The 27,080-nt window shown below is 40.2% G+C and overlaps 1 protein-coding gene across 1 annotated transcript; it reads right to left on the reverse strand.

The window, feature by feature from the left end:
* Positions 1–325: 325 nt before the first annotated feature.
* On the reverse strand, positions 326–19,801 carry LOC120002169 (probable sucrose-phosphate synthase 3). Its single transcript, XM_038850782.1, has 13 exons — positions 19,523–19,801; positions 18,516–18,748; positions 17,885–17,948; positions 17,106–17,801; positions 16,632–16,766; positions 16,413–16,544; positions 16,152–16,328; positions 16,018–16,071; positions 15,860–15,922; positions 14,616–15,575; positions 14,403–14,530; positions 14,017–14,085; positions 326–539 (listed from the first exon to the last, which is right to left on the reverse strand). The coding sequence occupies exons 1-13, from the start codon at positions 19,799–19,801 to the stop codon at positions 326–328; spliced, it is 3,204 nt and encodes a 1,067-aa protein (XP_038706710.1).
* Positions 19,802–27,080: the final 7,279 nt, after the last annotated feature.

Raw genomic sequence — 27,080 nt, forward strand, 5'->3', positions numbered from 1 at the left:
TAGGGGGACTACAACCTAGTGTAGTCCGCTCCCATATCAACCAAAAAGGAGCAGCACCATAGGATGCATTGATCATACTAATGGGTTCTCTGTTAAGACACTGGAAATGGACAACTTCCAATCCATCTGACAAATAGCAACTCATGCAAGAAAACTTTAGTAGTTATTTGTCAACCAATTTTTGCACTATTCTAACAACAATATAGCATTTTATAACAATCAAATTTAACATGTATAACAGATCCATAATAGTTGCCCACCTTTAGCGAAGAGATTCTACGATGATTTTTCAGTATATATGCGTACCAAAGATCTTACATTGATATCACATTCCTACAGAAGCTTTTGTGAGTTGCTTCAAGGCATCAAAAATCTCTTCGACAGTTGCATCCCCATTTATCCTAGACATTAAGGGGCTTTCTGTGGGAACAATATCATCTCTTAGGTCGATTGTTCTCAAGAATTCATCAGAGCCCTTCTCCACCACTCCTTTCATGACTAAGATCTTGTGAGTCCCAGATATCATTTTCTCATAATCGTGTAGGTGCCAAAAATGGTGTGGCCCCACGTCATCACATAATGACAAAACTAGTAGAACTATTTGGGTCTTCCCACTTAGACTACCACGATTAGGCCCAAATCTGAAAGCCCATCTGAGAGGCCCATATACAATCTTTACATCATTACTAAGTAAACATAACAGTAGTCTTACAATAAAGCTGTCACCCTTTCTGACATGTATTTGCAGGAGCTTTATGGCTTTACAGCCTGTTTGCTTTATCATTTGTACAATGACTGTTCCTTAGCAATATGGTACCAGGTTTCGAGTCGTCTGATGTGTTGGCGACCGTGTGTAGGCGCCAAGGTAGTGTGATGGCGCTAGCTCGTATGAGCGCCATTGCATGAGCTACCTTTCTTGCAAAGCAGTTCTTGTCAGTCTAGTCTACAGCAAATATCTATAGGTGCAACAGACCTATATCTCCAGGTAAGACATTATCTCGTACATATTTCTCTTTATAGAATGTCGCCCACAATTCTACCCTCTCCTTTATCAACACCTGTTGTGATCATTTCGCACTACTACTTTATCCTACTTTTTGGTATTTGTCAACTCTGACACAGCCGATATGATAGACCTTTCAGTTACACTTCTTTCGTGCAAGTCGGTCCAATAAAATAGCTGGAAGGTGCACACAATTCCCGAGGTTGATACTTGTTTTCTTATAAATACCCCCTCTTTCGTATGGGAGGGAAAAAAATGACTTTTTACCCACAATACAGGAAAATACCCCAAGACAATATACTCAGACTAAACACCTAAGAACATAGCCGGTCTTCCACCTCCGACCGACTCTAACTTGATCGTCGGAGCCTCCACGACCGGCACCCCCCAATCCGGTTGAGGAGCTTTCACGGTTTTCTTTGTTGTGAAATCTGCAGGACTCAAGGTTGTGAACGGACCCCACAGAAAGACAAGTTGACCTTTCAACGATTGTAGAACTTTGCCCCTACAATTTGGCGCGCCAGATTGGGGTGTGTTTACAAGTGTTGAGCCAAAGAGATTTTACGACAACCTTTCATTATGACTGAAACCAGCGATGTCACTAACAACCAGCTGTTAGAACTCATGCAAGCCATGAGAGAAGATATGTCAAGAAACAAACAACAAACGGATGCGCGATTAGAATCAATGTCGAGCGACAACGCAGCACTCCGTGAGGAAGTGTCACAGCTGAGAAGTCAGAGTGCTTCTCAGGTTAATGATCCTACTTCAGTTCAAATACCACCTTTTCCCCGTCTAGAACAAACACCACCACCTAGTGACCCTTTACCTTATCCTTTGAGTGCTCAGTTTGTTCCCAGCACCACCCCTGGCGGGTATGATGTTTCTACCTCGAGGGGTAAATACCCTATGACGGAAGAAACTCCGCAGAATGTCGATAGGGATGCTACAGTAGATCTGACAGCTTCTCCGGGGAGTAAGCTCCCACGGCCACCACGTTTCCCTGCTGCACCTTTCGCAGGGCCCACTATAGCTTCAGTCGCTCAAGCGGCGATGGCTAAGCAGATTCTCGAACTGCGGGGAGACATAGATAAACTGACCAAAGCACCTCCTGCTTCGACCAAAATTAATACCAACTGCTATATGGGGTCGCCATTTGTAGATAGTATATACCAGACAGATCTGCCTCACAGGTTCAGCGTCCCCAGCATGAAGTTATACAATGGGACTGACGACCCCGAGGATCTTGTAGCCCATTATAAATTAAAGATGGGAGCTATCGCCATACCATATGGCATGCACGAGACATGTATGTGCAAAGGGTTTGGGTCTACTCTTACTGGTCCTGCTCTTCGTTGGTATATAAATTTACCTAACGGCAGCATTGCTTCTTTCGAAAAGCTAGTTGAGACGTTTATGGTGCAGTTCTCCAGCAGCCGTAAAATTCATAAGTGTTCAGATGACCTATATCGGTTGCCACAGCGTGTGGGGGAGTCCCTTCGTGATTTCCTCTCCCGTTTCAACACGGAGAAGGTGTCGATACCTTATTGCGATCCGGGGACCGCAATTCAAGCGCTCCGAAGTTACTTGCTTCCCGATGGGGAATTCTATGAGCAGCTCACGAAGTGTGATGTTAAGAGCTATGAAGAAGCTCTAATTAAAGCTACCGTATTTGTTCGGTGGGAGGAAGATGCCAGGAGAAAGCCATCCAACCTTCCTAAGCAAGAGAAACGAGAGGACAAGCGTCCTCGGAAGGAATCGCCTGCCATTGGCGAACCTAGCAGCAACTGGCGCTCTCGCAGGTCCGGAGCATCAGATTATGCAAAAAACTGTCCAGAGTATCCTCTGAAAATACATCAAGTCGAGGCTGTACAAGTCTTGAAGAAGATGGGTAGCGATGTGAAATGGCCGCCCAAGAAAGAATCTGAAGGGTGGAAAGACCCTAAAAAGTGGTGTGATTTCCATCAGGATATTGGCCATACCACTCCTGATTGTCGGGGCCTTAGGTATGAGGTGGATTACTTGCTGAAGAAAGGGCATCTCAGAGAATTGTTATCTGAGCGTGCTAAGGCTATCTGGGAAAAGAGGAAAGTTGACGACCCAGAGGCATTACCACCGCCAGTTACCGCTACTTATTGCGTAATTTCTGGAGGATCCGAGATTAGCGGGCTGTCCCATACTTCTGCCAAGAAACACGAGAAGGAAGCAGCAAACCCAGCTGCTAAGCTGGCTCGATCAGTGGGAACCTTCACTAACCAAGTGATGGTCTTTACCGACGATGAAGCTACTCAACTGCTACATCCGCATCACGATGCTCTGGTGCTCACACTTCAGGTTGCGAACATTAACTTGAAGCGAATCCTGGTTGACAACGGCAGTTCGGCCAATGTATTGTTCTTGGCCGCCTATAGAGGAATGGGTCTAGATGAGACTCTAATATTGCGGAAGTCCACAGCACTCATCGGGTTCAACGGTGAGGTAAGTCACTCACTGGGAGAAGTGGTGTTACCCATTTATGCCCCAGGTTTGAACAAGCAGACTCGGTTCTCCGTTGTAGAGTCACCCTCCGCTTACAATGCTATTTTGGGACGACCTTGGTTGCATGCAATACGGGCCGTACCCTCCACATATCATCAAATCCTGCGCTATCCCACTAATAATGGCGTTAGGGAAATCCTGGGAGATCAACACTCTTCTAGGAGTTGTTACAAGACCACCATGAGGAGTAAGGGTGAATCCTCTTAGCAGTTACAGAACCAGGCACCCGGTCTGGAACCAGACGAGCCAGGAATGGAGAAGCTTGATGAAGTACAGATCCATCCTGACTTTCCAGATCATAAAGCCCTGATTGGAGTGCAGCTACCTATTCATCTACGACAGAAATTGATTCAGTTCCTGTCATGGCATCATGATTGTGTTGCATGGAGTCATGCGGATATGACTGGAATAGACCCTGAAGTCGTGACGCATCAGCTCAAGGTTAATCCTGAATATCCTCCTGTCAAGCAAAAGAGGAGGAAATTTGCTCCTGAACGGAATCTAGTCATTAATGAGGAAGTCCAGAAACTACTGGACAATGGCTCTGTGGTGGAGGTGCAGTACCCTGACTGGTTGGCCAACGTTGTCGTTGTGAAAAAGAAGAATGGCAAGTGGAGAGTCTGTATTGATTTTACGGATTTGAACAAAGCTTGTCCGAAGGATCCCTTTCCACTACCGCACATAGACATGATGGTGGATGCGACTGCTGGCCACAAATTGTTGAGCTTTATGGATGCTTTTTCGGGGTACAATCAGATTTTAATGCATCTGGAAGATCAGGAAAAAACGGCTTTCATAACCGAGAGAAGAATTTATTGCTACAAAGTGATGCCTTTCGGGTTGAAGAATGCCGGGGCTACGTATCAGCGATTGGTTAATAAGATGTTCTCTAAGCATCTGGGGGACACCATGGAGGTGTACATTGATGATATGTTGGTGAAGTCTTTAGTTGCGGACCAACATCTTGAGCATCTTCAGCAGGCTTTCGATTTGTTGATCAAGTATAACATGAAGTTGAATCCTGCTAAGTGTTCTTTTGGGGTGGCATCTGGAAAGTTTCTCGGGTATATGGTCACAAAGCGGGGAATCGAAGCCAACCCAGATCAGATTCGGTCTATTTTGAACATCTCTTCCCCAACTTGTGTTAAAGATATTCAGAGACTTAACGGGAGAGTGGCGGCCCTTAGTCGTTTCATCTCCCGATCGTCCGACAAGTGCTGTCATTTCTTCTCTACCTTGAAGAAATCTGTTAGCTACGAATGGACACCAGAGTGTGAAGACGCTTTGAATCAGTTAAAAGCTTATCTTACTTCCCCTCCCCTATTATCCAAACCCAGCACGGGGGAGCAGCTATACGTGTACCTGGCTGTTTCGGGGGTAGCTGTAAGTGCAGTTCTGGTTAGAGAAGAAGACAAGAAGCAGTTGCCAGTGTACTATGTAAGTAAGAGCTTACTAGACGCGGAGACCCGGTATAGTTTATTGGAGAAATTGGCTCTAGCTCTGGTGGTGGCCGCCAGGAAATTGAGACCGTATTTCCAATGCCATTCGATTGCAGTGGTGACTAATTTTCCATTAAGAAGCATACTCCATAGACCTGAGTTGTCCGGACGGATAATCAAATGGGCGGTGGAGCTCAGCGAGTATGACATCACGTATCAACCAAGGACTGCCATCAAGTCGCAAGTATTAGCGGATTTTGTGGCTGACTTTGCTCCATCAATACAGTTAGAAGCAGACAAGGAGTTGCTTTGCATGGTAAATCAAGTCCCAAAGTCATGGGCCTTATATGTTGACGGTTCTAGCAATGTTAGGGGCAGTGGTCTAGGAATTGTGCTGATCTCTCCAGAAGGGAGTACAATTCAACGAGCAGTCCAGTGCAATTTCCATGCCACGAATAATGAAGCGGAATATGAAGCTTTGATTGTTGGTCTAATTCTGGCTAAAGAGCTTGGAGTAGCGAGCTTGAAGGTTCATTCAGATTCGCAGTTGATAGTGAATCAGTTTATTGGTTCCTATCAGGCCAAAGACGCCAAAATGACTCGTTATTTGAAGCTGGTAAGAGAACTGCAATTAGCATTCGTGGAGTTTTCCATAACTCAGATTCCACGGGTAGAAAATTCATATGCGGACACACTGGCCAATCTCGGGTCGTCGATTCAATCCGACCAGGAGCAAACAATTCCTCTGGTACACCTGAAGTGGCCGTCGATCAGTAATCAGAAAGAAGTAGGGAAACCAGATGACAGTGAGGTCTTCCCCGTTAGTTCGAGCCAAACATGGCTGACACCATTTGTCCAATATCTAGTTGATGGTGTTTTGCCAGCAGAGAAGAACGAGTCCAGACGTTTGGTCGCCAAAGCTGCTCGGTATGCAGTACATGATGGGCAGCTGTATAAAAGATCGTATTCAGGTCCTTTGTTGTGATGTGTAGATTCACAGCAAGCACAGTACGTGCTGGCAGAGTTGCACGAAGGAGAGTGCGGTAATCATTCTGGGGGAAGAAGTTTGACTCATCGGGCCTTAACTACTGGGTATTATTGGCCAACAATGAGATCGGATGCACTTGATTATGTAAGAAGGTGCGACAAATGCCAGAGATTTGCCCCGATTCCACACATGCCCCCAGAAAGACTTACTCCCATCGTGGCGCCTTGGCCCTTCATGAAATGGGGGATGGATATAGTTGGTCCCTTGCCCAAAGCATCAGGTCAACGGCAATACTTCCTTGCAATGACTGACTACTTCACCAAATGGATTGAGGCTGAATCTTATTCTTTGATTAAAGACCTAGATGTGAAAAAGTTCGTTTGGAAGAATATAATATGCAGGTTTGGAGTGCCTAAGGAAATTGTGACGGATAATGGTCCGCAGTTTTCAAGTCACAAATTTCAGGAGTTTTGTGCTAATTGGGGAATCAAGGTAGACTTTGCAACGCCAAGACATCCACAGTGTAACGGCCAAGCTGAAGCTTCCAATAAAACCTTGATCAAGACCCTGGAAAAGCGTCTGGAAAAGGCTAAGGGTGCTTGGGCCGATGAATTACCTGGAGTACTATGGTCTTACAGAACTACTGCACGAACGCCTACAGGGTCGACTCCTTTTTCTCTTGCATTTGGATCCGAGGCTGTTATTCCGGTCGAAGCTGGACTCCCGTCTGCCAGATTTCAGTGGACAAATGAACAAAGGAACTGGCAAGAACTGAATGATCAGCTTGATACTATTGATGAACTCAGAGATCAGGCGCTCACACGGACAGCCGCATACCATGACAAAGTCTCGAAATACTTCAACAAGAATGTTCGAACTCGAGCATTTCAAGAAGGGGATTTTGTGCTCAGGAAAGTCTTCGAGAACACCAGGGAGCTGAATGCTGGGAAGTTGGGCCCGAACTGGGAGGGCCCCTATTTGGTCCACAAGGTACTAGGAAATGGCGCCTACAGACTGCACAAGCAAAGTGGAGAAGAAATCTTGCACCCATGGAATGCTGTCCATCTAAAGCTGTACCACTTCTAGAGACCTTTAATCTTTTGTTATTATTGCACCTTATCGTTTTAAAAGTTACTTCATCAATTGTATAAATATGAGAACTAACTTAAGCATCGGAGTGTCGATGGGAGTCCCATCGACTACCTTTGATTGTTCCTTTGAGCGCAGGGGCTGAAAAGTACTGAAGGTTGATGATTCAGTCATCTATTGAGACGACAAAACATGGAGGCGCCATTACAGATAAGTTTTCGTGATTTTTTTATTGTTCCTTGCGCAGTATTGAAAGAACTTTGTAAAAGACAGGAATATTGAAAATACTGATTTTATTTTCGAAACTGAAAAAAAAAAAGAAAAAAAAAAGAAAAAAAACATATGGTCCTTACGACCAGATGTTTAAACTTTCATTCATTTTATTTCTTGCATCCTTAATCAAAACAGAAAGATTAAGGAGCGAATCTTGGAGTTTGGCTATGTTCTGCTCCATAGCTCGCGTTTCCGCAAGCTCCTCCAGTTGGAGCATGGCACAGCCAACAGTCTGCAGAGCTTTGGTTAGCTCTGTGATTTGTCCTTCTTGGTCCCCCATGTCTTCTTTCATCTCTTTCATCTCCTCCTCCATCGCCTTCAGCGCTTCCTTCAAGTCGCTGATATACTGGTTAGGGTTTCGATAGTCGGGGTGAAGGGACGAACTCACGTCCTTGTGATCATCAGAGTCGGATGGGGAGTTGACAGAACTTTGGGACGCAGCCATTGCTGTAGAAGTTAGAAGAAGAAATAGTCGATAGGATGATTTCCTTGCTGCAACGAAATCGTTCTTATATAGTGAAATATCTTACCTTTCCATCTTCTCGAGAACCTCCAAAATTAATTCTGCAATTAATTCTTTTGCGGTAATCCAAGAGTCAAGATAAACTTTACAACCGGAAAAATTTCTACCTGAACATTTAATATGGACAAAGCAGTCCAATATATCTAAAGTTTTAAAGTGAACTAATCTGAAAATTTTGCAAGATTCTCCGCACTGTTGCTAAGTAATTAAAGACAGTATTGAATGTAAGTTCACGATGATTCCAATCAGCGTGTGCTATTAAAACACCTTTATTACTGGGGGACAAAGGTTCACCCAGTATTACGAATCTCAAAGCATTAAATACAGACTAGTTTCTAAGATATTCTAAAAATTTTATAGCATACCATCGCCAACACATGGTGTCGCCAGACCTGTGATTAGATATTACAGCAGCCTGGTTGGCCTGTCTCACTCCCAGTGTTAGGCTACCTCTGTAGAGGATGCCCGGACTGGCAATGAAGCCAGGCCAACGTGGCTGACATAATAGTACCTCTTGTGTTTTCTGATAGCAACAATGATATAAGGACGACTGATCAAACTCACCGACAGCGCTGGGCAAGCCGTAGGGGTTTTTGCCGAAGCTGACGGTGTAGTCTGATCAGCAATACCAATATCACCGAATTCCCCTGTTGAGTTATCTTTCAACTCTCTGTTTTGTTTTGCTCTATACTCCTTATATAGAGCGTAACAGCCTCGTGGATTTAATTTTCTGCTGAGTCCGCCAATAGTATTCTGGAACACTCGTTGTTATTATAACGATTTCTGGCCTGACAATGACCGTATTTAAGTTTTTGGAGTTTTCTCAGTCAAGATATTGTTCTACTGTTCTGCGATTTACTCTGCCATATTCCCTGAAGATGGATATAATTGCGTCCGACCGTCCCATCTTGTCAGATTTCGTCTCTTGCCACGTATTTCGCAATAGTTTGAGTCGGCCTCTTAGAATTCGATTCTCATAGTCCCACTCAAACTGGGGGACAGAGTAAGGTTATTTTACCAAAAATACTAATTGGATGCTAGTTAAAGAGAACGTAAAAATACCGAACTATTCAGACAAATTATTACAAAAAAGACGAATTATCATAAAAAGGGAAGGCAAACAAATTCACGGATTTCCTCCTGGGACCTCAACCTCTGTAGCTTCCACGGTAGCATCAGTCTCAGGACCGGGAACTTCTATCCCAAGGACTAGTGGTTCGGGTGGAAAATCTTCTGTAATGGCGGCACTAGAAGTTCGAGGTACTTCAGCTGAGAGATCTTCCGGCCCAATGCTAGGCATTGGCGGTTCACCGGCTTCAAGGGTAATGTGTTCATTAGTAGGGGTGTTACTCTCTGGAGGCGCCAGGTCTGTTTCGGTGCTAGTTCCTCCAAGTGTTTCTTCATCTGCAACCCATCTTCTATTGGGCTGATAATTTTCAAGCAGCACCACAGCCTTCTTAAGCATCAGGTCTACGTCCCATTTCTGATGCTCATTCTTTTTGTACTGGGTTAGCAGCTTGAACCTCTCTGCGGCTTGACCGACACCTCCCATGGCCCCTATTTTGACAAGATAGTTTTCTTCCATCTCCCTGGACAGTTCGATCTGCTCAGTTGTCTTTAGAGTTTGCGCTGCCAACGCCTTGTTGAGCAGATCTTTTTCATTGGAGACTTCACCTAGGTGTTTAGCTTGATGCTGCATTTGGGACTCCAATGTTTTCACCTTGGCCTCAGCATTTTCCAATTGATTGGTGGCTCCTTCCCAGCAATCCTTGAAATACTTAGTGTCTCTGGTTGCTTGCTCAATTCTTGACTCAAATTGGTTGGCTTTGTACGCATCGTCGTGCACTTTCTTTTCCAATGCACTCAACATTTCGGTTGAATGCAGTAGTTGATCATCTACATCTTTCAATTTTTCCTCCAACCTTGCGATTTGAGCAGATACTTCAGTATTTCTGTGCTTTTCACCAATCAATTGACACTCTAAATCTTTTTGAGAAGACGTGGCGTTGATCAATTTCTCTTCTAATTCCTTTACCACGCCTTCTAGCCTCTCTTTCCCAGTTTTTTCCTTGCTTAAACTGCCAATGGCGTTCTCGCCAGATCTGAGTACCCCCTGCAGCGCCTGTCAAAAGAACAACCAATGTGGTATTAGTAATGAGAACTACTGGTAGTAAATTGGTGCACTTTTTAAGACACTTACGGTAAAGCAGTGAGGCACTGAATAATTGAACTGGCTAGGAAGAGGCATAGCATCCAACTTTCTGGCATCCTCAGGGAATACGAATTTTCTAATTCCCACTGGTGGGAGTACAGGAGCAGAGGAGACAGTTAAGGATTTGGGAACCCATATCGAGATTTCTTCCATCTCACTCCCCGTGACGTCCAACCTTATTCTAGGTTGAATATCTTCCCTTCCTTGGGCAGTGTCTTCCGCTTCCTGGTTGCCCGGTACCGCCAATTCAGTCCTGGATCCGCTGGCCATAGCTTCTTCCCTTGCAACCTCTGATACCACTGTTGGGACCGTGTAGTCACCAGTTGTCGGGTCGAACTCCCCACGATCTTCCGGAGCCGTAGTCTCCATTGGCTCAAGAGTTTCTGTCTTGGTTGCCCTGATGTTGGGCAACCTCCTGATCAAAGGCATTGTCTCCTCCTCATCGTTATCTGAGCCATCATCCAGAACAATGGTCGTTGATGCAACCGCGATAGTACTGTAGGGAATGCCTCCTCTACCTCTGGGTCCTGGGGCAATGGCGTCGTGAAGGAGTTTCCTGGGCCTTTCCGCCTCTTCGCCAATATTAGCAGTTTCTTTTTTACTCCCTTTAGTCTCACTGGTTCCAGTGCTCGGCAATTTGCCTTTACCAGTGGGATCCTCTTTTTGCTTCACTCTTCTTTCGGGTACTTCTCCCGCTATCTTTCGTTTCCCCCCAACTTTCTTGGCTTGGGACGCCTCTGCAGCACGCATAGCAGCCTCAAAGCCCCCACCGACTGTATCTTGTCTCTGCTGATTCTTCTCAGCATCCTGCAGCAGAGCTTCATAGAGGTCGTCCGCCTCGGTGATATCCGCGAAGACGTTTTCAAACATTTCGTCGCCTGCATAAGTAATATTAAAGGATGAATTTTCAGTGCATGATCGTTATGAGTCGGGAGTTATTTACTTAGCAATTACTGCACACTTACTGATATATCTCCAGAGAGACGTCTTCTCTAATTTACGGGGCACCAGAATGTTCTTTCTAGATCTTTTCCGTTCGCCAAGATTGTAAAATTCTTCTACCCTCTGCAGCACTTCGGGGCTACTTTTCCATTTGCTCAGCAAATTCTTCGATGCTGCAAAGGAGCGATACATAAGATTCAGTGACTGTAATGAACCAATAAATAAGGAAAGAAACTTACTATCTCCTTTAACCCAGTTTGAAGGTAAATCCCCGTGGAGCCCAAATACCAGGGCACCCCTGGCAAAGATATATCTGTCCTTCCATTCAACAATGTGGTCATTGGAGATGGTGTCGAGAATCAATTCTTCTCTGTTTCTCCGACGGACTAAGCAGAATCTCCCCTGACCACTTTCTTTGGCATAGTAGACCACTACCAGCTCTTCAATCCCAAATTCTAGGTTCTCCAGCTCAGCTAAGCATTGAATGCTCAGAAGAATTCTGAGGCTATTTGACATCCATTGACTAGGGCATATTTGCCATACCCTACAAGCGTCAGCAAGCAAGCTAGGAACGGGGAATCTCAATCCTATGCTGAAGGACAAAAGGTAAAATGGTGTCCATCCAGGGACTCGAAAATCAACTCCCTCTGTGTCGGCCCCAGGTCTGATTTCAATAGAAGAGTGAATTCTGTATTTCTCCCGGTAGAAATCCATGTCGCTTGCTGCCAGGGTCGATTTAGGGTTTAACCCTTTCGGTATCAATGGTCCTTCAATATGACCATTTCTCTCCGATTGTTTCTTTTCGTGAGCGGGCTTACTGGTGCCGACTCTGGACTCCCCGACCCAGACCAAGAGTAATTTACGCTGGGTTCTTGTTCGTCTTTATTCTGGTCGGCGGGAGTCCTACTACTACCAGAGACCCTTTCTGATTCTTGAACATGGAATCTTGCCATTCTAGTGAATATAACTTAGGGCAGGAGAAATTAAGAATTACCTTCCGAGTAGTACAAAGTGAGCGTCGTGGGATGATCTCTCTTTCTTTTCGTATTCAGCGAGTCTGAGCGAAGTCTGTGGAATTCAGTCGAGAGTTTCTCTTTTGAAAAACTCAGAATGTAATTTTTGAGTTTCAGCATTGTGCGATTGTCCATAATGCCCTTACAGCCATCATACGCACGGTTGTCGAAACGTGTTCCCCAAGGAACGGTAGCAGTAAATATTCAAAGTTTCACTGTGCGCGTCAGGTACATTAAATGCTTGTCATGTCAGCTTGGCACGCGATACGGTATCTATTTCTTACGGTATTGTTCTAACGCAATGGCGATCATACCATATTACATAAACAGCAATCAAATTTTTCTTCTAAAGCTATTGTTACTACTCTAGTCCATGTAATTAACTTCTCTTGAGATAATTACAGGGTGCTACCTGCCAATGCTTGATGGGCAATGGTTATCAAATCAGAATTGCTGATCTTTTACATTTTCATTTACGTAAACTCTTGTGATACACTGAGCAAAACTGGTACTCATGCAATCGCCATGGAGTGTTCTTTTACAGGTGGGTACAGTCGCCTTCGAAGCATGGATCGGTTACATCAGATAGCTAACATGCTAGCGCCATCTCAGGCCACAGCAACAGCTCCACTACAGTCATCATGCTAGCGCCAATTCAGGCCACAACTATGACTACAATCTCATTATCACACTTACGCCCATGCTGGCTACATACAACCTCAAACAAACGAGGTTCTAGGCTTTGTCGACCTCAAACAAACGAGGTTGTCTCTTATACAACTTCGAACAAAAGGAGTTGTATCCCATCAGCATCAACAAGTATCGATGCGTTACACCGCTTCCCTGCGAATGTGTTACACCGTGTCTTTTTTGGATACCTAACACCTCGGATTGTCGGTGCTCTGCATGTCATCTTCAGTAGTACTTATTCCTTCGTTTTCCTATTTATTGCAAGGATTCTTCAAGCGCTACTCTCCAAGATGAATTTGTTTTCATGCTTAGAGAGTGGGGGACAATTGTAGGTGCCAAAAATGGTGTGGCCCCACGTCATCACATAATGACAAAACTAGTAGAACTATTTGAGTCTTCCCACTTAGACTACCACGATTAGGCCCAAATCTGAAAGCCCATCTGAGAGGCCCATATACAATCTTTACATCATTACTAAGTAAACATAACAGTAGTCTTACAATAAAGCTGTCACCCTTTCTGACATGTATTTGCAGGAGCTTTATGACTTTACAGCCTGTTTGCTTTATCATTTGTACAATGACTGTTCCTTAGCAATATGGTACCAGGTTTCGAGTCGTCTGATGTGTTGGCGACCGTGTGTAGGCGCCAAGGCAGTGTGATGGCGCTAGCTCGTATGAGCGCCATTGCATGAGCTACCTTTCTTGCAAAGCAGTTCTTGTCAGTCTAGTCTACAGCAAATATCTATAGGTGCAACAGACCTATATCTCCAGGTAAGACATTATCTCGTACATATTTCTCTTTATAGAATGTCGCCCACAATTCTACCCTCTCCTTTATCAACACCTGTTGTGATCATTTCGCACTACTACTTTATCCTACTTTTTGGTATTTGTCAACTCTGACACAGCCGATATGATAGACCTTTCAGTTACACTTCTTTCGTGCAAGTCGGTCCAATAAAATAGCTGGAAGGTGCACACAATTCCCGAGGTTGATACTTGTTTTCTTATAAATACCCCCTCTTTCGTATGGGAGGGAAAAAAATGACTTTTTACCCACAATACAGGAAAATACCCCAAGACAATATACTCAGACTAAACACCTAAGAACATAGCCGGTCTTCCACCTTCGACCGACTCTAACTTGATCGTCGGAGCCTACACGACCGGCACCCCCCAATCCGGTTGAGGAGCTTTCACGGTTTTCTTTGTTGTGAAATCTGCAGGACTCAAGGTTGTGAACGGACCCCACAGAAAGACAAGTTGACCTTTCAACGATTGTAGAACTTTGCCCCTATAAATCGGTGTCACCGAATTCACCAACCAAAACATACATGTTCGCAACATTCAATCTCCAACGAACAAAAAGGTACCTAATCATCAAAAGGATATGGTAAGAGCACATGATCAATATCAAGGAGTGAATGAAACTATAGTGTCCAAGTAAAACATGAGTGTTTTAGTACTAAATCCTTCCTGTTGTTAGCTAATGAGCTGCTGCCAATCGATCAGTTTTTATGTTTGAAGTTTGAACCTTGAGATATGAATTCGCTCATGCAGCCCAAATTCCAATGGGTGAACAAATGAATAAAAAAAAACACTCTACTACGTACTTTGCAAATATGAATATAAAAATGGCAATGATGATGGAATGTAAAGTGCTCCAAAGTCTATGTGATTATATTTATACCTTAGTGCCTGTGCTCGGGATGCAAGAAGAGGAACGATTTGCATTCTTGTGGAATTCCTACAATACATCAGATGACAACGGAGACCGCGCATCCTGAGTTTCTGCCTTAAATCGTCCACTTTCTTTATCTGCAAAAGTAAAATACCATGAGCACTTTCAATAAAATTGACCACTTCCTACTGGAAATTTCTCACGTTCACTTGTTTCATATACCTTACTAGGATCTTTTATCAAGTATGCAATGCAATGAGAATTGCTTGATTTCACATCTTCCTCAATTGGACTGGAAGATTGACTAGAATCTTTTCCACCTTCAGTTGTATTCATTAGCTTCCAAATGGTTTTCTTAAGACCTTCATAACCCCAACGGTAATCAATATGTGATGCATAATCTGGATCTGGAAAAAGTTTTCCATCTTCTTCAGTGTAAGTACCTGGGTAATACACCTCACTTCCACTGCTACAAACCAGTGCATCAAATTCATTTAATTGAATCTTTGCCGATGCTAAGAAATTTATTGTTTCTGATACGGACATTGCTGTTGATAAAGCAATCCCTGAGGTCCTTGCAGTTTGGGAGTCTGAACGAACAGCCTTAAAAATATCATGCATTATTCGAATCATCTTGCTTTCAGGAGCCCCATCATTATTGTAGAAATCAAGCGCTATGACAATCAATCTACGTCGCCGCCTCAACATAGGATACTTGCTTGACACATTTTCAGATGATTTTTTCGTACCTTTAGCATCTTTATGGTTTGATTCTGGCTTCTTTATCTTGCTTAAAAGACGTTTCACCTGGTCCTGCTGTTCAGGGTCACCAGCTGCTGTAGTTGTATAGTCAATGGATCCATTCAAAGAAGACTTTTCTCCATCAATTGAGAGTCTAAGGGACATATCCTGCATGTCTTTGAGGGAATCATTGAGTGACGACTCTTCTGTTGCAACATCATCCATTGGAGTGTTTGTTTGCCATTGTGGGTGCCTCATTCGACAAGCTGATACCCTGGTCAAATACGTGCGGCAGTGTTCTGGCCATGAGAAAAGGTGTATGTTCTTCCAACCATTCTTTCTACAATCATGCCACAAGTTCTTCTCCGATACTAATTTAAGCAGGGCATCAGCAATGCCTTTCTGGTCGTGAGGGTCCACAAGTAAACCATTGTTTAATGCCTAAAAGTCAAAACAAGAAATCATGGAAGGTTCAGTTATTGGAGCCATAAATAACTCAATCTCATCCATGCATCTTCCAAATTGTTGAGAAAAGAGAGCGAGGATAGGTGAAGATAGCCTAGAATCTCCATGACATTTCCAATAACATATGATTGCTTTCAATTTCTAAATTTCATGTCACTCTCCTCCAGCTTCCGGGTTACCAGATACAAAAGAGAGTGTGCGAAAAATGGCCAAATAGAAATTTTCAAGGAGCTTATACTTTTCAAATGATTGAGATTTACCCGATGGATGTCAGTTGGTCCACCATTCTTGGTAGCCACCATCGGAAGCCCATGCGCAGCAGCCTGTGGTATTCGAAATATAAATCAAAATTTAATTTCACAAGGTTAGAAGAATAATAAAAAGACATCATAAATGTTTCTAATCGATTGAAACCAACCTCAATCAGTGTAAGCCCAAAAGGTTCAACCAATGCTGGATTTATGAAAACTCCCTACCACATTTCAAACTTTTAGCTTATTACCTATATAGATCCATGTAAATATAGTTTAGGAGTTAAGAACTTTATCAGACCTTTGTTTTTGCAGCAAGTCGGTATATATCTGGAACATCAGATTGCTTGTGATGCTTTGGGTAGGCCACTAACCCATATAGATCGTACTTATCAATCATTTTCAAAACTGCTATTAGAACACTAGCATTTCCTCCAGTCATCTCATCTATATCATCTCTGTTTCCCATAATCAATGTCTGTGTGACAGTGGATTAGTTCTCAAGAGAATGTAATTAATACCATTCAATAGGTAAACTACGTAAATTGAGAAAACTACTTACAAGATTGGCAAGATCTCTCAAGGGACGACACTCTCCAAAGGCTTTCAACAGCGTAGTGATGTTCTTCTTTGGATCAGGCCTTGACAAGGCCAAGATCATCGGCTTATGGGGATTGGTAAGGAACCGCATCACCTGTAAAAAAAATTGTAGTTGAGGATACTATAGTTTTTCTTAGTATTGACATCTGCCGTAATGATACATCCAAAAGGGGATACTCACTTCAGACCATATAGCTGGAAGTGCTTTTGGAGAAGACCCCTCTATACCACCAACAAGAGCTGAAAGATCCCCGTCAACATCAGGGGAATCTTCTTGAACCACAACACTACTGAAGTCCATGCCGGGAGGGATGACCTGGGAAACAATCATACTTGAGAATTGTTTCAAATTTGCAAAAACTAAGCTCATATAATTTACCTCATTCTTTTCTTCTTCTTTTCGATAAAACGAATGATTGAGGTATAAAACCATTGTTTTTTCAATTGGTATTATATTCTAGGTGCTTTTTTACAATGTCAAGTTTGTGCCAAAGAAAATGATGCGACTATAAACTGCATTGCATGACATTACCGAGGTGTAAGAATAGGTTCTGACTTAGGTTTTTATAGAATATCATCTTTCCTTCGACCATTACTTTGGCAATTATACAGTTTAAAAAAATAGCACCGAGGAATGAGAAAAAGTGATTCTTACCACCATCCTTGGCATGTAGCGTCCGTGGCAATTTACCCCACGTCTGGCACGAGCACGAAGAACTTTCTCAAGCTTGACATCAAAACCATCATAAAGTCCCCATTGTTCTTCAATCTCCTGCTTAGTGCTTGTGACTACAAGTTCTGCTGCATCAAGGGATAACTCTTCCGCTTCTATCCTTCTCGTTATCTTATATGTTGTATTGATATCCTCTTTCGATTGTCGTCCCTGCTTAAGAAGTTGTTCTAGCTTGTTCCTCCCAAGTGAGTGTCCAGTTAAAACCATTGGGACATTTAAAGCACCTGATAGAAGAGCAGCACTATCTCCTGCATCTGCATAATGCCCGTGAATAACATATGGCCATACTGGTTGTCCACTGCCAATTTGATCGCCCAGAACTTTTGACATATTAAGAATATGAGCTAGAGCTCCATCTACAAATTCTTGAATATAGGGCCAGAGTACTTCTTTTCGGAGGTACTTATCACGTGGACCAAAGGGAATCCTTATTATATATGCGCCACTACTCTCCCCCATACCACGGTCATCATCTTCAGAGCCTGCAGTTAGCATTTCTGTTGGTTCACCATAGCTCCAATCGACTTCAGGTGATGAAATTTGGCGAGTAAAGAGATCTACCCTGTACACCCCAGGCATATGTGCCATTGCCCGAGCAAGCTCTACCACGTATTTGACCTAAAAAGTGCAAAGGGCATATAATCTAGAGAACCAAGAACATAAATGACGTTATTCATCTTTGCATCGGATGGATTATTTACCTGTCCACCAGTGTCAGAATTTCGACCAAGCTCCATGTTTTCTCCTCGAACCAGACCATGTAAACTAAGCAAGAGGAAGAATTGCAATTATCTATGATGTGCATAATTATATTGTCCTCCAAAACTGAAGTGTTAAGTTTAAAATATATAGTTCATAAGATGTAATAGAAATCACCTCTATATATATAGTCAATGATAAACTTTGAGCTTTACTTCTTGATGAATATAAATTTAGTAACGTCACATAAGGAGCAAGCATAACAACAGAACTGCTCATAGAACAACAGTATGTCTTGACAATAAAAGCTTGTCAATATTCACTTATGAGAAATGTCAAAAGGACAAGGAAAATAGTTTTATGACTATCTAAATAGTCGTGATTGATGTAACACCATCGAAATCAAATATAGGAATACTTATAGGAAGTGAGAACGTTGTTACAAAACAGAAAGATGAAACATATTCGAAACTGATCTTAAATGACTTTCTGATATAGTCCAAGAGATTTAGTGGCCACAAAATTTAAGCAAATAAAAAGAAAAACTAATCTGATTAAGAAATACTTTTTGGCTTGGATCCATAGTATAAATGAGTTGATTACATGATTAACATACATTACAAATAAGTATACCTGATAAGTACAATATAAAGTTTATTTTCCTTCTTATCGTCAGACCATACTTCAAGGTTTGAAAAGTTCCTCTGGAAGTTTTTCCTTGGGGTCTCACTTGTCATCATCTCCCCTAAGTTATCTCCCTTTTCTCCTTCTGACAAGTCTTCGGACATGTCTTCAGTTGCATCTCTACGTCCTTGTTCTCTTTCCAATCTTCGATCCGTTAACCTTTGCAATTCCTCCCATGCCAACTATTCACATCATCAATATTACATTTAGTTTCACAAAAGAGTAGAGAGTTGTATCATTATTTATATAACTAAACGTACAAACAAAAAGAACTCACACATTAAATACGTCACTCCTTTGAAAGATCAATTTACTAATAGATAATCTTCTAACATATCGAATTAAGTTTGTAAAAAGAAAATTGCAATGCTAATAGACTAACGCACACATGTGCATGTTTATCTCTCCCTAAGAGAAGAAATATTAACAAACATATAGGAAATCGTTCAACTACAGGCAACCTTACCTTACATGAAAAGAGCTGGAACTGTCAATTTTCTGAAACAGGGTTATTAAACACTTAACAACCATCAAGTCTTGTCACAGAAATAAGACAATTTCATATGTGGTATACAAGAACTTAAGCCAAATGCTATTTCTTAAGCAAAAAAAAACACATTTTGCTGGGGCAAAACAAGAATAAGAAATCCAATTCTTAAAAGATGGGAATTAAATCTTATTTTAATTACTTATAGCATCTGAAAATCAATAATAGAATTGAAGGCCACCCTGTATGCATAATCAATAAATATAAAGAATACATTCGTATGCATTCAATTCAATGCCCATAAATCTATAGAATTGGCTATCAACAAAAGATACAATTGCACATACATCTAACACAAACCCAATTATAGTAACACCACATATATACATACATATATATATATATATATACACACACTATACTTGTATGTGTATGCATATAGAGATAGAGAGAGAGAACATATACACACCTGCTTCTTCTTGCGGGTGAGGTGCCAGATGCGCCAACACATGTTCTCGAGCCTGGAGCTGCGTTCGCGAGTGGTGCGGGTAGCAACTACCTTGATCCATGTCCTATGAAGGTCAGTCTCATCGACTACCGTAACCACTTCTTCCACAAAATACTTGGTCGGATTGAAATGTCCTCCGTGGCTCAGATTCACGGGCGTGGGCTTGTGTTCATCAATGGCCGCTGCCCCACTATCCAAAATGGCCTCCAAGTAGCCATTAATCCACTCGTTCCCAGCCATATTTCCCCCAAACTTAATTTCTCCTTGAAAGATATTGTAAAATTTTGACAATAAGCATATAGTTTATCACTCAATCAACAACATTCGAAGATCCTATTGGATTGGGGATTTTCCCACCTCCGAAATGCGTAGCCCTCGTGAATATATATATTTCTTGGGATTTGAGAGTGTTTGGAATGAAGGAAAATAACTACCACTCCTTTCTATCTACCAAGAAAATCAAAGAAAAGGCGGAAGGATGTTGTGGCCCGTGAAACAACATTCATACTTTACCTACGTCACCGTGTCACATATTATTCATGCAAATTGTAGACTAGCTAGAGTTGGTTTTCTTGGGTTTTGCATTTCTCTGTGTGATTTTTCGGGAAAATATAATGAGAACCCTTCTTTCTTTCTTTCTGTCGGGTATTTCTTGTGCTATGAGATAGAATCCAGGTCCAACTGGGATTTTTAGAAAGGCGTATTTGAGAGAGTGGGATGAAACATGAGGAGGTGATAATATGGAAATAGTGGCACGTGTACATAGTTATATACATATACATATATATACATATATATTACATGTTCCAAATTCCAATATTTGTCCGCTTCCCAATGCGAACTTGCAGCTTCAGCTCCCTTCCCTGGCCTTCCAAAACTGTCGCTCCTACATTTGCTAGTTTGACTGAGTTAAAAAAAAGTCTGATTTTTTTGTAGTATCAAAACAAATTGAATTTATGAAATTCTTAACACGGAACAAAAGATAATCAATTAGGACCGGGCGAGGTGGATAGAGATTAAATTTTTTTTTCTTATTCTTCTTTTTTCTGAGGAAAAGTGGGAATAATAATGTGGAAATAGTGCAATACTGATATTAGCCATTAATTAATGAATTAATTACCAATAAATCACTCATGATATATTTGTAGACCAATAAAAAATTCATTAAAAATATTATAACAATAAATTTGTATTAAAATTTCATTACATACAAATTTACTTAAAATTAAAATTAAAATACAATTTTACCCTTTTAGGTATATGTATACAACTTATTTTACTATATGATGTCATGTTGACATGATCAATTTTTTTTCTTTAAACAATCATATTAAGCAAGTACAAATCTTCATATGAATTTTCATAAGAGTACATATGACCACTCAAACAAGTAATATCATTGTTTTATAATAACAATGAAATTTCTTTAAATCAGTGATATTTTTAATCATAACTGTTAAATTTATTTAAGTTTCAATCATGATAAATCATATTAAGCATCTAAGAATGTCCACGTCAAATTTCATAGCAAAAAGAGTACAAATGTTCACTCAAACAAATAATATCACTATTCTTAGAACAAAAAATTTTACTGTTGTCTTTGTGCAAATTTCTCTCAAAATCTCTTATTTTCGCACGTAATATGTCCATTTCATAGGATTTTCCATTCTCTAAGATTCTCTCACCTAGAGTGAGAGCCACACTATTTTTAAGCAAAAAAACATCGAGTACACTTTGATTTACAGAAGCGTTCCATCGTAATTGAAAACAGAAATACCTTTTTAGGGGGAAATCATGCTCCACTTCCATAGAACTTTTGTATTTTTTTTCCTTTTCATGTTTGATCCTGTAAAATATTCTTTCCCTTTCAAATCTGACAAAAATTCAATTGCAAATTTTTTCATTTCTTTTTTCTTTTGAAACATCTAAGGCAACATATCAAATAATACATACAAACCTTCTGCAATATATCCAAATTTGTCCAAAAATTGTAGATCTATAAAAAAACACGTAAAACAAAAAAATGACATTACTAGTTTTGAAAAGAGTGAAATTTCATAATTAAAAAATTCAATTTCACTCATTATAAATTAATGAGATTTTTTAATTATAACAGTGAAATTTCTTTAAGTTTTAATAATGGTAAAATCGTATTAAGCATGTAAGGATGTTCATATTAAACTTCATAAAAAAATAGAGTATAAATGATAACTCAAACAAGTAATATCATTGTTTTGTAAGAACAATGAAATTTCTTTAAATTAATGAAATTTTCAATCGTAATAGTGAAATTTTGTTAAGTTTCAATCATGATAAGTCATATTTAACATCTAAGAATGTTCATATGAAATTTTATAACATCATCATCATCATCAAATCAATTTCTTGTTGGATTGGCAACCACATCATCAAATCAACTTCTCTTGCCACGCCCTGACCCTTGGAGCGTGAGGGGGAAGAAGGAAATGACACAACAAACATAAAAACAAGAATAATCAAGCCGAAAATCAGATAGTATCTCCCTATAAATTGAAGAATGCCTCCCTACAAATATGAATAAATCAAAAGATAGCATAATATCTAGACAGAACTCAAACATCCAAACACAATCCAAACAAAGACCCTCAGGACCCCATCCACCTCCATACTCTCCGACATAGGAGTCTCGATACCCCGGAGCACCCTCCCGGTATACCCCGGAGCACCCTCCCGGTCATCCAACATAGATCTAGAAATACAACCTCATAATTCATGAATATATATCCAAATCAAATAAAAAGAACGCATCCAAAGTCCAAAACACAAGTAAGTCATCAACCCAGGCCACCACAGTCACGCCCCCTCTTGTTGATCTGAAGGACCTCCCTCAGAAGCAGACTCACCTGAAAGGATAAGAAAGGATGGTATAAGCCGAATGTCCAATAGGGATATAAATAGAGTATAAATAAAGACTGAAACTTCAAGAACGTAAATGCAGCAATATGTCAATGAGAAAATATGCATTCGATCCACCCAACCGAACCTCCAATAATCAACCATCAATACCTCATCATTCTCGAGCATTTACAAGCACCAGATATCCAAAACATTGATAAATACTAAAGAATGTCAAATATTAGACACAATAGTCCCAATCAAAGGGAACCCTCTTGTCCTAATATCCTCTCAAGAGCCCCAATCACAGGGCACCCTCTTGAGTCCATAATCACATATATCCGCACAAGAGACCCAATCACAAGGAACCCTCTTGGCCCAATATCATAATAACCCCCAATCCACCAACACCAAATGTGAAACACCCGAGTCCATACCTAGTGATCCACCAAGCTACTAATAATGCACAAAAAGAATGCAATGCCCACATACATCAACATTTCATGTAGAACATTTCAGACATGTCAATCAACCTTGACATTTTCTAGGTTTAATGTACAATGAAAAATTAATTATAGATATAGTAAATAACAAGAATAAAATAAGGGCTCGACCCTCTTCGGAACAAACAAAGAGTAGCCCAAATGAACTTATCAAACCAAACAAATAATATGCGATATCCAAGAAGAGAAAATTCAAGACACTTTCACGAAATTTGAAGAATCTAACAAAAATGGGAAAAATCCCTACCTCAAAGCAAATTGCAAGTTCTTACCACAAAAGCAATGTATACTCCACACAAATTCACTAACCTATTCAATGAAATAAGCTCCATCAAATTTCTATGTTCACTAATCCATTCAACTATTACATTCCATACCCTACAATATACCCATTTCTTAGAAATCCACATTCTACCTTAAATTTCAAGGTTAAACAATTAAATCTCACCATGTATTATTTCTCATGCTAACCCAACTTTAATTAGAATAATTGAAATCAATAACACTTACCTTGAAGCTTGTTAGTGCCCCAAATCAAGAAATCAAACCCTCTTCTAGAGTTGATTCAAAACTCACACTTGAACCTAGTAATACAATGTGATTAGAGTCTAATTTGAGCTATTGGGTAAAGAAAAACTCAATTTCAATCAAAACCCCCATGACCCATTTAACCCACAAACCCTAGTTTCAAAGATTTACATTAATCCCTTCTCTTTTCTTGTTAGAAATTGAAGTGTGTGTGTAAACTCCTCCTAGGGATGACCCTTGCCGGCCAGAGCCTCACCGAAAGTGCAGATTCAGGTGTATGTTGGGTCCTTGGATAGAGAAAAGGGGAAAAGGTCCTTTTTTTGTTTCTCTCTTTTATGTGAGAATCGAGTGAAGGCATTAGACCTTCACCCATTTTCTCACTTATTTTTTAAATTTTTTTAATTAATTTTTAATCCTTAATTTGTTTTCCTTTTTATACTTTGACCTATAAAGTTATTTCAAATAGTTCTTTAAGCCCTTTTCCCACAATTTTATTATTTTCATAACTAAATCCTTTTTATTCTTTTTATTTTTATTCATTTATTTTTGTTTTAGGACGGGGTATTACATCTCTCACCAAGCTTGTTCATGATTTGTTGGCAGAAGGACAAACAATTATTCGGAGGCAGCGTCGTTCACAGCATCACTGACAACTGCAACATATCTTGTAATCTCATTGAAGAAGTACTACATTAACAATAACTTATTTGCATTAGTGTTAAAATATAACTAGGTTCATATACTTACAACTCTTTGAAGCTTGTTCACATGAGGCTCATACTCTAGTCAGGCCTTTTTGGTACTACGTTAGGTGGCGTGACACAGCGGCGTATAGTGGAAAACATATCACTACATATATTCTTCGTTGTTGATACTAGGTGATCAAACCTTTACAACCCATGCTGCTCGTTCATTCCATTGGGCTATTCAAGACTCATTTTCTACAGTCCAATTTACATTCAATCTACCCCTATGCGATAGGTAAAGTAGATTGTCACACGTGGATCCAACTTCCACAACCTATGCTGGTGAAAAGCAAGTGTCCCAGTATCCTCCTAAATAGAAACAAGTTATTTATGAAGCTGAAATTTTGTGTATGAAGATGAAATTTTGTTTACATCCATGGTGATGCCATATCACACCTACAATTCACCAGTGACTTTTTATTCTAAATAATGATACATTTTATACAATTTGTTCAAATTAACTCTAAACATATCATAAATTAACCAAAATTCCTAAAGTATAATACTACACCACTACAATATCTCAATCAACATAAGCAACACTGTAATATCTTAAATCAACTATACAAATACAAAATAAAACACACAACTACAAAATAAAACACACCAATACAAAATAATAAACATTTTACCTGTAAGCTTACCACCACCAAAAGGATGTGTAGTGTGGAGGGAGAGAGAGAATGGCAGGAAATAACTGATTGCCGAAGGAGAAGGGTCACTCAAGGTATTAGATTCGTTGTAGAATGGTCGATGCTAAGGGAGAGTAAGGGAAGAGGGGTGGGTATGGGTATTTGTTTTTTGGGTATGTTTAAATTTGGAGCTTTAGGGATCCTAGATTATACGCTCGTTAAATGCGCTACTGACAGTAGCATATTTTAACTCAAAATGAGATACATTACTGCCAATAGCGCAATCTCCTTTAAAGAACTAGTAGTGCATTTCATGATTGAGAAATTTTGTTTACACACCAAAAGCTGATAAGTTTACACTATAAAATTTTACTTTATAAGTTCACACCAATTTATTACGAGGTTTCACCAATTTAATAATGATTAACCTAAAATACCATTAGCTTAAAATTTTGAATTTACAAAATGTGAAGATTACACACTCATACACACCACCAACCTAGCAAATCCCAAGGATCAAACCTGCAAACATTAACTTTATGTATGATTGAAGCTAGTTTTATCCTCTCTTTTGATCATTCCATGAGCTTGGGTCGCATAAATATTTACTATTGCACTAGAATTGTGTATATCAATGTTTTAATTTTCTGGCATGCTATCCTATTTTCTTAACATGAAGGTTCTTCAAGGGTTTGTATACCTTCATACATAGTGGGACTTGGTGGACATGGGAACAGTACAAAGGTTCAACACACTAGGGAAGTTGGAACAAGCTGAAACATATTTTTAATATTTATTTACATTTAGGTGGGTATTAGGTATTTCATAATGTAAATAAAAAAGTCAAAAGTGGTGTAAATAAAATCTCTTCATGATTTTATGTTGAATGTGTTACTGACAGTAGCGCATTATGTCATATTGATAAAAAAATGTTATTTTGATAATTAAAATATTCAATTATATTAGAACCCAAAAAAACTCGAACGTTTATGTACTTCTAGACACCTAGAATTTATGTCAGAAATCAAAAAGTATTTGATTCCAATTAGAGAGAGCCAAAGAAGCCCATTAGTGGTTCCAATTCTAATTGAAACGTGTCTTGTCTTATTTGGACCCGTACGATGCACGAATAATAAAAATTTTAAAATTTCACTGTGTATACATAATTATGTTTGCTATGAAATAATTATCTATAAATATTTTGCTAAATAGGGATTGAGTTATGTCGCAACTGGAATTGCGACTCGGGCGGACTTATAAAAAATAATGAAGTCGCCACCAATTGTTTTGAAGGTGCAATTGGTCACCTTTTAAAATACTGGTCTATTGTTAGAAAAATGGGTTCGTGGGTCGATTGAGTGTGGGGAAGGTGTTAGCATCTGATGAAGACCTAGTACTACTAGAGTTACAATTACTAGGAAAATATTTAGTTTTAATTCTTGCCAATTAAGGCGGATGAAATTTAGGAATAGACTTATATTAGGCGTAGTTTACTATGTTTATTAGGAATAGATTTGATTACTATAAAAGCCCAGTGTAGTACGTATATGACATTCATTCAATTAATAACAAAAAAAACTGAGAATTTCTTCTCAAACTTCTTTGCTTATACGTGAGTATTGGCAAGGGAATTCCTTAGATTTCTAAGGATTCATCATTGATGCTCTCGTTGATAGGGTTCTTTGAATGGCAACAGACGAGGAACGACTCGATTCATTGGAGAACAAGCTGTAGGCTTTACACCTGGCACTTCAAACCAGAACTCGAGATTTTCATCAACTGTTGGCACACTTTGAAAAGGTGATCGCTGCTAGCTGCAAGGGACGACATCGAGGTAGGAGTACCAATAGTAAAACCCGTCGTCACTCCCATGCCAGTTATTCCGGATCATCATCTGATTCTCAAGTTCACTCTTCGTCAAGGAAAAAAGAGTTAAACGCCGGCCTTGCAATTGTTGATCTCAAGATCATGGTGATCTCAGCAAAGAATCTCAAAAAGGACAGCACCGTGGATTCCAACAAAGTTGATCATCACATCAATGATAGTCGATCAGGGTCTACGTCGGATAGATCAGAGCAATCCTCAATTGAAGATGAGGATGATGATTTGAATGAATTATCAACGCCTATTTTCAATGAAGAAAAAGAGGAAGACTTGAAATCTATTGATTTAGGGATAGATGAACTAATCGTCCTGATATTCGATGACTATTCGGATGAAAAAGATCTATTATCGA

Source organism: Tripterygium wilfordii, chromosome 1, assembly GCF_013401445.1.
Source record: "Tripterygium wilfordii isolate XIE 37 chromosome 1, ASM1340144v1, whole genome shotgun sequence".
NCBI lineage: Eukaryota > Viridiplantae > Streptophyta > Magnoliopsida > Celastrales > Celastraceae > Tripterygium > Tripterygium wilfordii.